This window comes from Polypterus senegalus, chromosome 7, assembly GCF_016835505.1.
Source record: "Polypterus senegalus isolate Bchr_013 chromosome 7, ASM1683550v1, whole genome shotgun sequence".
Taxonomy (NCBI): domain Eukaryota; kingdom Metazoa; phylum Chordata; class Cladistia; order Polypteriformes; family Polypteridae; genus Polypterus; species Polypterus senegalus.
In genome coordinates, this window is record NC_053160.1 from 27,992,607 (window position 1) to 28,003,974 (window position 11,368).

The following is an 11,368-nucleotide window of genomic DNA, read 5'->3' on the forward strand; positions in this document are numbered from 1 at the left end:
TTTGGTGAACTTTGCTGTGAACAAAAAACTGACTTTTCGTTATTGAGTTTGGTATTTTGTAGTTTTTCGATATTGTTTTAATTTTTCTTACCATTGTTTAGAACTTTTGTTTATGTATGATCCATAATTTATGCTCAAAAACAAGTCTCCAAGCAAGAGTATTGAGGTTTCTAATGTAGTAGCTAGCTAATGACAAACTGGTTTTTCAACCAGATATAAATACTATATCCCCAGAGTTTTTATATTTCATGCAGAGTTAAATAGATTTGATGGAAAGTTACATTTCATTGAATTGTTTTCTTCTTATTCGATTAAAAAAAAAAAAAAACTAGTGCTTTTTTTCCATCTAAACAGTAGTTACAAAACCAGTTGTCTTTGCACATAGTATCCTGTTGGCATCAAGAAAGATGCAGCCATCGCTCTTGTTTATAAAGCAGCCTTTGAGACTTGCTCAATTAGTCTTGATTCCATCTGACAAACTGCACAAGAGGTTCTGTGATTAATCCTTCATGAAATCTTTGCATGTCTGTTTTTATCAGTTAAACGTATTTCTAAAAGCAAGGAATCCCTTGATTCTCATTTGAACATTAGCTTTGCAGAAAATAGCAAAAGTGAAAAATCACTGTAGCCATGACTGCTCTTTATGGTAATTTCTGCAAAATATAATTATTTCAAACATGATTTAGATGCATTTTTGCCATACTAACACATAATTATACTTTTGTTATCTTTATATAAATCTCCCACTGGAGGAGATGTGATGTAAGCCTTAAATATGGTATGAAGATGGTTGAGGAATCTGTAGCCCTTTCACAGAAAACACTCGTTATACCTGAATAGAATGAAAATAATCTCAGTAACATTATTAAATACCTGTACTTATTAAGCTGCTCCAATAATAAGAAAAACATACTTTATTAGCTTTTTTGCTGTGTGTTCCATCATCTTTTGTTGTTTTCTTTCCTTGTTATTTCCCATTAGTGTGTCTAAATGTCAACATTGTGTAACTAAGTCGTGTTGCATGACAATTCTAAACTGGTCCTGTGTTTGTTCATTAGCATGTTCTGCTTTAGACTGGTTACTCTTCCAGGGGTTATTACAACCTCATGCCTAATGTTGCCAGAATAGGCAACAGTGACTCCATTGCGACCCTCAGCTGGATTGAGACGACATTGTTAAATTATGTACACTGCCAGTCAAAGTTTGGAATTATCCAGAAATATTCAGGTGTTTCATAGAAATCGATACCTTTTTTTCAAGATACCATTACATTGATTTAAAATACAGCCAACACATTACTGAAATTATTCCTGAAGTGATGTCTGAAACTTACAATGTTGTTTGGATTGGTTTTAAGGAGTTAGCCAACTGAGGAAGTGTAAGGGTTTTGTTTCCCAAATTACAGACTCTGATGTCCTTATCCACTTACACAGTTATGTATCTGGCCTACCCCTCCATTTTATATCTTGGTTAAATCCAGTTTCCCATCTTCTCACAACACAGTAATAAACACCTTTGTATAAAATTCCAGTTTCTTGGCAATCTGATAAACTTCATGCTGCAAAGTAATAACAATTGACGGACATGTTTCCTGAGAAAATTGTTTAATTTTGTCCATTTCTGAACATAGAACTAAACTTTAGGAACGCTTTCACCTTGCAACCCAAGTGAACAGAATAACAGGTTTCAGTGATGCAATTACAAAGGTTTCTGTAATAAATAATTACAATTTTACATGATTAATTAAGAATAAGCTACGGGAGCTGACTATTAGAACACTGAAGAAATGGCTGCTGAAAATAAGGCTTTGAAGTCATATGTAAATAAATAAAAAAATCATTTTAAGCATTAATAGCCATTCACATCACTAGTAACATCTTGGCTATCTTATTAAATCAGTTTAATGATATCTTAATAAAAATATATGAATTTCTATTGTAACAAAGGCGCTATATAGACGCCTGACCCGACACAGATGGACACGGAGGCACGTGCAAAATAAGTGATTTATTTTTCTTCAGCTGGAGGGCAGGTCCCCAAAGCATCACCAAGCAACCTCATACTTTCTTCTTTTCCACCACTCCTCCTCCTAGCTTTGTCCACCTTCCACCCGACTCTGGCCCCTGAGTGGTGGTCGCCGGCTCCTTTTATTGGATACCTGGAAGTGCTGTAGGTGCTTGATTGCCGACATTCGGCTGCACTTCCGGGTGTGGCGAAACCAGTGCCCAAAAGGGACCAGCAGCTCCTGCTGCAGCACCCCCTGGCAGCACCTGCGGAACCCAACAGGATTGCACCAAACTTCAACTCCCATGAAGCCCTGCGGGAGTCCGAGGCACCACTGCAAGCCTGGGAGGCTGCCATCTGGCGTAAAGGGGGCAATATGGTCTTTCCCATGCTTGCTCCCCTGGAACATATGCTGCAGGGGCGTCCCGGCCATCTGTCACACTATCAAAAACATGTATATTTGTGGGTTAATCCAAACTTTTCACTGGTAGTGTATCTGTGATCTCACTTTTTGGTACTTAATACATCTAGGCACTCAGATTGCCACTACAATTTTAGAGTTTCTAATTTGAAATGATGAATGATGCAAGTTTGACTTTGTTTTTGCATTGCACGTACCCTGTTTAGTTGCAGGAACTTTTATTTTCTACTTCTGTGGCCTACATTTTTTTATAAACCCTACTGTTGCTTTTACTGTTTGGTCTAAAGGAATGCTACTAAAACTATAAAATGTGGTCTTCTTTGGCCATTACTTGCCTTGCCTGTCTTAGCACTTGTTCACTTTTGCTCTGTCTTTACTGCACACTTACTGTTATTGGCACTTTCCTTACTTGTTTGCTGAAGACTTGGGATTGCGTAGAAAACCACAGCTTTTATTTGCCCAAATGTCAGCTGTGTGCACCAGGTTTAGAAAAAGTACCTTGTCAACTCTCTTGTCCTTGGCTGGAATATTACACTTTAAATACTGTATATACTAAAAAAAATAGCTATGATGTATTCCAGTTTTTTCATGAATTTGGTTTCATTTGACCATTTTTTTCAGGCCACAAAGCTATTAAACAGAAAAAAATTCAGTTTAAATAATAAACCATAATAGAGTTTATAATGTAAGTAATTGTACATGCAGTATAAGAAAAAAGCCACAGGTGTTAAATAGAAGAAAGGTGTATTCTAAGAAAAGAACATAGTTTTGTAGATGAACAGAATTTCAGAAAATAAGGCCAGTGACTACAGCAATATTCAGCCTATAAAGGTGCATAGGTTTAATGCCAGTTCAGGAAAGGAATAGTTTACCAGAACAGTTAAATAGCAATAAAATGATATTCAAAGGAAAATATATTAACAAAACAAATTTTATCCATTTAATACTCTGGTTTAATTTTGTTTATGACCGTGAACCATATGGGTTATAGAGACATCTGCTATAGGAATTGGCAGAACCTTAATGGCACATTGTTAAGTCATGCGTCTGCTTCGTCTGGGTGTAGCAGTACAGTGGTTTTAATCGTGAACAATTTACAGATTGTTTTCCCTCTGTTGCCAGACTTCAGTTTTCCTCAAATGCTGCAATCACATAACCCCTCAGCTGTGTCGACAACATTGGCTAGCTGTCCAGTACAGAATCCTCTTAAAGGCACTTTTTACTTTACTAATACCAGTCTGTATAAAGAATACTCGGCTGAAGTATGTGGTCCAGTGAGATGCTGAAGTGCTTCTGTTCATTTTATCCTAAAACTAATGCTTTATTTAAACTACAATTTGTATCACTCAATAAAAAGTTGCTTATTTATTTACTTATTTTTTAGAAGTCTTAGTGCAGAACACTGTTTTTTCACATGTCTGCCTTTTTTCTGGGTGTGTTCCATTTCGGATAATCTAGCATGCAACTTGATTCTAAAAAGATTTCTGCGCCTTTTTGCTACACTTACCATTTTCCATGCTCAGGTTTTGTACTTTACAAATCCATTGTTTATCATTGTAAATCAGTCCGTTTGCAGACTTTTTTGAAATGACAGTATATAATGTAAAGATACATATCACATAAAACATAGTTTACTTAGAGTGACCCTTTGGCTACAAGTAATTGCAGATAAGTTTATATGTTTGCAGTTTTAATTTAAAAATTTGCCAGGTAGCATTTTCCACTAAATTAGCTAGGGGTGACATATTGTCCTAGCTGAAATATCTTCTGTTCATCTGTACAAGAGCATTAAGTTAGTTGTAAGTGAATACATTGCCCATTATTCTATTTAACTTGTAAAATATGAAAAAGGTCATCTTGTTCTTGAGTGTGTATTTCATTTTTCAAAGGCAGTATATAATTTTTCCCTGTCATGCCTATGATTACTGTGCCCCTGCAATATTAAAACACAACATAAAATGCCATTTCATTTAAATTTGGGAGATATTGTGAGTATTGTATTTTTAAAATGTTCATCAACATGGTCCTTGTGAAATCTTGACTGTTGTGCTTGCTATGATGATATTGACTTTTTTAGGCCTATCATTCAAATTCATTGTAAATTGTTTTTGACTTCTTCATATTGTTTACTGTGCTCTGTTTTATTCTTTGAGATTTGACTTGTTTTGGTGTCCATGTGTTCACATTAATGTTGCATTGTGATTTATTATTATACCGTATTTGTTATTTTAATATCCTCTCTATGTAACACTAAAAGTTGTTTTTTGTAAAAAGCACTTAACATAACAAATAATATAATAAGAACAACACAAAATTAATTTACATGAAAATGGTTGATTTTAGATTTTTATTTCTGTTTCATTTAAGTTTAACTCTTGTGCTTCTGTATTATGATGGAGCTCTACTTGATGCTGCATGGGCTTTAAACAGAACATCTACAGAGTACTGTATGCATAAATCAACATTATTATTTACATAAAGAAAATAATGTAAAAATACATTAAACACGCGTCGTACATGTGGGCACCTCTAGACTTGTAGCTCACCAAAAGGGCAGGCTAATGTGCAGCTATGGCCCTAAGCCACCCTCCCAAATTTTATCATCAATGCTGGCATATATATGTCCACTTCACATAAACGATTTCTTGCCAGTATATCAGACTGTCATAGGCAAAATGGGTGTGGTGGTCCAGATTGTCTGATCAGACACAAATATTTGTTGTGAAAATAGACCAGTTTTGCTCACTCTAGCTACAGTCATGAATACCTTGAATTTGAGACTTACAAGTTTAAAACACACATTTATACTAGCACAGTGATTTTGCTTTCTGCATCTGCTGTGATTGAACTCTAACCTTTCGCTTATAAATAGATTTCTATTTTTTAGTATTTTGTAATATTCCAATTAAAGTTTATTTTTAAATGTGAAGCAGTTATTCTTACTAAATGAAAGTAATACACTTTACAGGTGTATATTGACCAACCTCTCAGAAGTGGCTACAGTATTATGTGCCTGACTGTATTTTCCAGTTTTATTTGATATTGATTTTATGCAGCAAGTTATTTTTCAGACTTCCCATCTCTGAAAGGCAGTGTATATTATGGTTCAGGTATTGCATTAGGCACAAGACAAGAAAGGTATGAAATATGTACACACCTATGGACACAGTAAAATTGGGTCTGTCTTCAATTAGCAATTAACCTAACCTGCATCTCTTTGGAGATGTTTGCACATACATTGAAACCATGCAAACTCCAACTCAAACGGCAACTGGTCATGGGATTGTGGAATTTGAAACAATGTTGGATTCATGAGGTAGCAGTGCTTCTGCCATGTTAGAAACATTGCATTAAATGTGTAGCATGTATACTTTCAATGAAACATAAGCATTAGAGAATGTAATGGATGAATTTAAATTATATCATACATTTTTCATCTTTAATGGATCCTCTAACCAACAATGTTTAATTAAAAAAAACAAAAAATAAATTATTATTTTTAGGTAAAAAATAAACTATGCTTTCAGTTGACATAAATCCTGGCATATTTAACCTCATGTTTTGTTTATCTACATACATATAGATTTTAAGGCATGTGTTTTACATAATTAAAATTAATATTCTAAAGATGAAAGTGAATACAAATTTTGGCAAAAAAAAAATTAAATATGACAGTGCATTGCAATAAAGGATGCCTCAACTAAAGAGCTCAGGACAAAATAGCGCCGACAAGTGCACCTTACATTTAAGTTATTGCTTGACCTTTCTTGCCAGTTATTCACAATTCCTGTTTGCCAGAAGGCATGCAGAATTGTCTTCAACAGTGCAGCAGCTAGTACTTTTTTTTTTGTCTTGTCTGGTTACTGTGGAGAAAAAAGCAGCAATTTACTTTACTGGTCACTTACAAAAATTGTGAAAAGGTTTGCCAGCATATTAAAATGTGATTGGCTTTAGATGACGTGACTTTTGAAGTGCCCACTGTGTTCATAATAATATATGTCTAGTTTATTTCCTGACTGAAACATTTAATACCAACATATGGGCAAGTGCCACTTTCAGATATTTTGCAAGGGACTGAACAAAATATGATGCTATAAATTGTACATACTGGTTACCATTTTATTTACATGGTTTTGTGTTTTCTCTTCCTTTGTATATTGTACTTCTCCTATAACTATATGGTTTGTTGTGATATATTTTTTTATTTTTTTTTATTTTATTTGTTCAATGTTTTTACAGTAAATAATTCACTGTAAAATCTCAATTATATATAGTATATGTGTACTTAAACTGTAATGGGTAACATGATACCATTTTTACCTTAGGTTTATCATTGCACACGTTAGTTTGCTGCACATTTTGATTAAATACCTTTGGCAGAGATTTTTTTCAGATTCTTTAAGTTGAACTCCTCAACTAGGAAGTTCAGTGGTTTAATATCTGCCTTTGTATTGAATACAGTATGTGTTTTAAGCTAAGCAATAGCAGTCATCATCCTTGATGCAGTTTTACTTTATTTATAATAAACTACAGAAGCAACATTCTGGAATTTTTATGCTTAAACTTTTTTTTTTTTTTGTTTTATGATCATATATGATGATCATTTTATGATGTATATTCAGTGCTGTCAGTTGCCTTTACTGTACAGGAGTCTGCATTTATGGGCACCACCTTCTGCATGTTTGATCCATACAACTTCTGCTTGGCTCTGTGTTGTGCAGAATGAAATTCTGTTTGTTCTGATCTGTTGGGTATGCATGCTGATGTGTATTTGCTCTAAAAGATACGGTTGGTGTTATTAGTACAGTAATCACACATTGGCCATCCTGTGGAAATCCAGTGTCCTCTGCTTAAATTTCTTTTTGTGGCTACCCTGGGACCTTCATGAAGAGCTTTGTGTGTAGAAGATACTGACAGTTACCTGAAATTTTGAATTTTTCCACAAAGAAGAGTGCGATAAAAGTGCAAAATAAATATGTGCTTAGTATATACAAGACTTATTAAAATATTCAGAATTCTACAAACAAAATAAAGGGCATTTCCTATGAAACCACATATGCTGCCAAATTACTGCCATTATTTAAATTATTATTTTTCTAAATTTTCCCTTTGTCTTTACATAAATATTGTTAATTACAAGTAAAGGTATGACATAATTCATCATGACTTCAACCATTATACAATATTAACCCAGGCTAAGGTTTCAATATGTGCAGAATTTTCGTATTATCATGGCATGTCACACTGTCTTGTGTGTTAGGTCTTGTGCTTAAAGCAGTGCTTGCAAAAGGTTTACAGATATTACCAGTTTTACAGCTGCAACACCTAAACTAGAAAGTAGATATTTCAGAAAAATTAAAAAAAAAAAAAACTTTAGTGTTTGTTGACAAAAATGGTATTATTTCATAATATTTACTGAGTTGAAGTACTGTATGTATGTAAATACTTGCTGCAGGTGTATAGTATGTCCAAAGAAAGGTTATCTTTTTATACATTAAGATTGCTTTTATGTCTTATTTTCTGCATTTCTGGTTATTTTATATTTCTAACATTTATGTACTATGATTTAGGAAAACAAAATCCAAATCAGCAATTGTACTATAATTAGGTGTACTTGTTCAAAGTTGCCCTTTATTTTGTATTTTGTATATATAGCTGTATATTTTGCTATATCAACACACTTGGGACCTGAAATGTGTGTCTTTTTTCCTTTTCTTTTCTCCAATAGCACAAAAAGTGACCAGTTCAGTGTCTCCATTCAACCAACAGTGGGTGAGCTGCTTCTGCCTGTGACAATGTCTGAACAAGACTTTAAAGTACAACAAGGTAATGGCTATTTTCTTAGGAATGTTGAGAAGGAAAACTTAAGACGGAAGTGGTTAGGAAATTTCTTCCTATCTACTTGTATGCTTAACTGCTAATATTAAAGAATGACAGATTACTAAATATTTACTTTTCTGATCTTATTAATATTATTCAAAAGATATCCTGTTTTTTCTGTTACTCGTTTAACACCATAATGTGTGCATTCGTTTTGCAGTGGAAGTTTTTTTTTTTTTTTTGCACCTCGAGAGACTTATCACCATGTTTTTTTTTTTTTAGGGTTATCTTTACTAGAAGTGTTTAAGAGCAATGTATGTACTGTACCTAATTTAAGGTTTTAAATAAAGGTACAGACTTTTCACCTCTGCTGACTTACAGATACATACATTACATTTACAAAATAATTTGAGACAAAGTCAAGTGCATTTAGTTCACTTATTTTTAGCCCGCTCAGGGATACATGCATCGATTAATGTATTTATTATCAAATACTCCTTTTGATTTACTGTTGTATATGTAACACCATCAGTGCTTTTGACTATGCACATTTTCAGATATATTAATAGTCACCATCTTTCTTTATTGTTATCATCATCTAATGTAGAAAGTAAGAAAATGAATACATGGTCAAGTAAATTAACATCTTTTCCCAAGGTAGCTTAGAGAAAAGGAAAAATTAGGTACATAGAGGATATAAAAATCTGACAGTAAACTTAGTAACATAGCAACTTAGTAATTCTAAACATCACATTGTCACATTGGTGCAGCTTTATTTCCCATCTATTTACACTTCTGGGAGCTCAGGTTTCCCTCCATAGACATCTTGTAAGGATGGAAATTCCACTTTGGCCCTTTGTGAGTTACTGTGTATGTGTCTTTATCATGCAGTGAATCCTGTTTGATGTTGGTTCTTGCATTGTGACAAAAACTGATAGGATAGAATCAAGCTCTCCATGACTCTTTACTTAATAAGCAGGTACAGAAAATAAAAGTTAGACAAAGTAGAGCAAGTATAAAAATAAATAATGACCAGAGGTGGGTAGAGTAGCCAAAAAATTGTACTCAAGTAAGAGTAGCGTTACTTTAAAATAATATTATTCAAGTAGAAGTAAAAAGTAGTCATTCTAAAAACTACTCAAGTAAGAGTAAAAAAGTATTTGGTGAAAAGACTACTCAAGTACTGAGTAACTGTTTGATCATAATAAATGATTTATTATTTAGAAATGTTGTAATAAGATAGACAAAAATATTAAATAATGTACAAATTCTGCTATTTCCAAGTAATAAAATAAAAAATGAGTAAAAATAAATAACATGTTTGCAAAATAAAGATGCACAAATAACACAAAGTTCCAAATCTCAGTTTTTCACAACAAAGCTTTTGAAGCCAATACCTAGGTAACATGTATGTTTGAACAGAGCAAACTACTTACAGTGACAAGATATACAGTACACTGACAGTATAATACTGCATATTCACTTGCCCTCCAAATAGCACAGCTGATAGAAAATAACGTTAGAATAAGGCAGCTTGTACACGTACAAGAAGTCTCACTTTACCTTGACTGTCTGTGTCTGTGCATGTTTGGTTAAAACGTGCTTGTTCTCCACAGTGATGGTTTAAGCTTCAGCAGAAGTTGGCTGTCATTTTTCATGTACGGTGGAACCTTGGATTGCAAGTAACTTGCTTTGCGAGTGTTTTGCAAGACGAACTAAAATTTTTAACAAATCTTGACTTGATAAACGAGCAAGGTCTTGCAATACGAGTAGTCCGTATATGCTTTGTCTGCCAAGTGTCACGTGATCACAAATGAGCTAATGGTTCTTCTCTCTCTCGCTGCGGGGTTGTGGGCAATCGTCAGTCAGTGTGTCTCACTCATATAGTCAACATCTGTACGAGCGAATACTGTTTACTACAGCATTGTGACCATGTGTGTGTGCTGTAACGTGTGAGTCCCCGTCTTTCACCCCAAAACACGAAGCTGAGTCTCAATACTTTAGCAACACCATCTTTATTCAGCTTGAAACAGGAACATTTTTATATAAAATGTTTTGGGTTGTGAAATGAATCATCTGAGTTTCCATTATTTCTTATGGGGAAATTGGCTTTGATATATGAGTGCTTTGGATTGCGAGTATGTTTCCAGAACGAATTAGGTTCCACTTGTTTTCTTTCTTTCCCTGTCTGCTGTCTGTGAGGAGTTTGTGCCGTTATGCCGCCACAGTTTGTGTGTATTCATGTGACTGCATGTGACCTCTGATTTGTGAAACGAAGCCATGTGATTATTGTTGCTACGTCTGATTGGTGAAACAGTCATGCAGTAGATCCACTGGTGACTTCTCTGGCAAAAATACAGTATAGCGTATCTAATGGGAAAAAAAAAAAACGATTCGAGTGTTGCCCAATGTAGTGGAGTAAGAGTAGCGTTTCTTCTTCACAAATGTATTCAAGTAAAAGTAAAAAGTCTGGTGCAGTAAAACTACTCTTAGAAGTACAATTGTTTTAAAAAGTTACTCAAGTAAATATAACGGAGTAAATGTAACTCGTTACTACCCACCTCTGATAATGGCCAAGCGACATCAAACTCCATGCAATAACAACAACATTTATTTATATAGCACATTTTCATACAAATGATATGGCTCAAAGTGCTTTAAAAGATGAAGAATGAAAAAATATCAAAATAAAATTGGGCAATACAAATAAACAAAGAATAAAGTAAGGTCTGATGGCCAGGGAGGACAGAAAAAACCAAATATCTCCAGAGGGCTGGAGAAAAAAACAATCTGCAGTGGTTCCAAGGCCATGAGACCACCCAGCCCTCACTAGGCATTCTACCTAACATAAATAATCTAAATCAGTCCTCATGGTTTTCAGGCTTCATGTGGAAGAATTTGATGATGATGGTCATGTGGACCTCTGGCCTTCAATCCATCCATGGATTTCGGAGCCATGAAAAAAAATGATAATGCATATACAGAATATCAGGGTTACACTAAAATGAAGCTATGAGAAAGCCATGCTAAAATAATGGGTTTCTTCTTCTGTCGTAAAGCGCAGACAAATAAGGCATTGTTCACTGTGTGATTGTACTTCTCTTCACTGCTTTACTTATTTCA

At 34.2% G+C, this 11,368-nt stretch overlaps 1 protein-coding gene across 1 annotated transcript in view; it reads left to right on the plus strand.

Moving 5' to 3' along the window:
- The window catches only part of ap3b1a (adaptor related protein complex 3 subunit beta 1a), a 344,324-nt gene that overhangs the window by 275,184 nt on the left and 57,772 nt on the right, over positions 1-11,368 (plus strand). Inside the window, exon 25 of the mRNA XM_039758392.1 lies at positions 8,154-8,251. Within this exon, the coding sequence (XP_039614326.1) occupies positions 8,154-8,251 (98 nt within the window). The remainder of the gene's footprint in view (positions 1-8,153; positions 8,252-11,368) is intronic.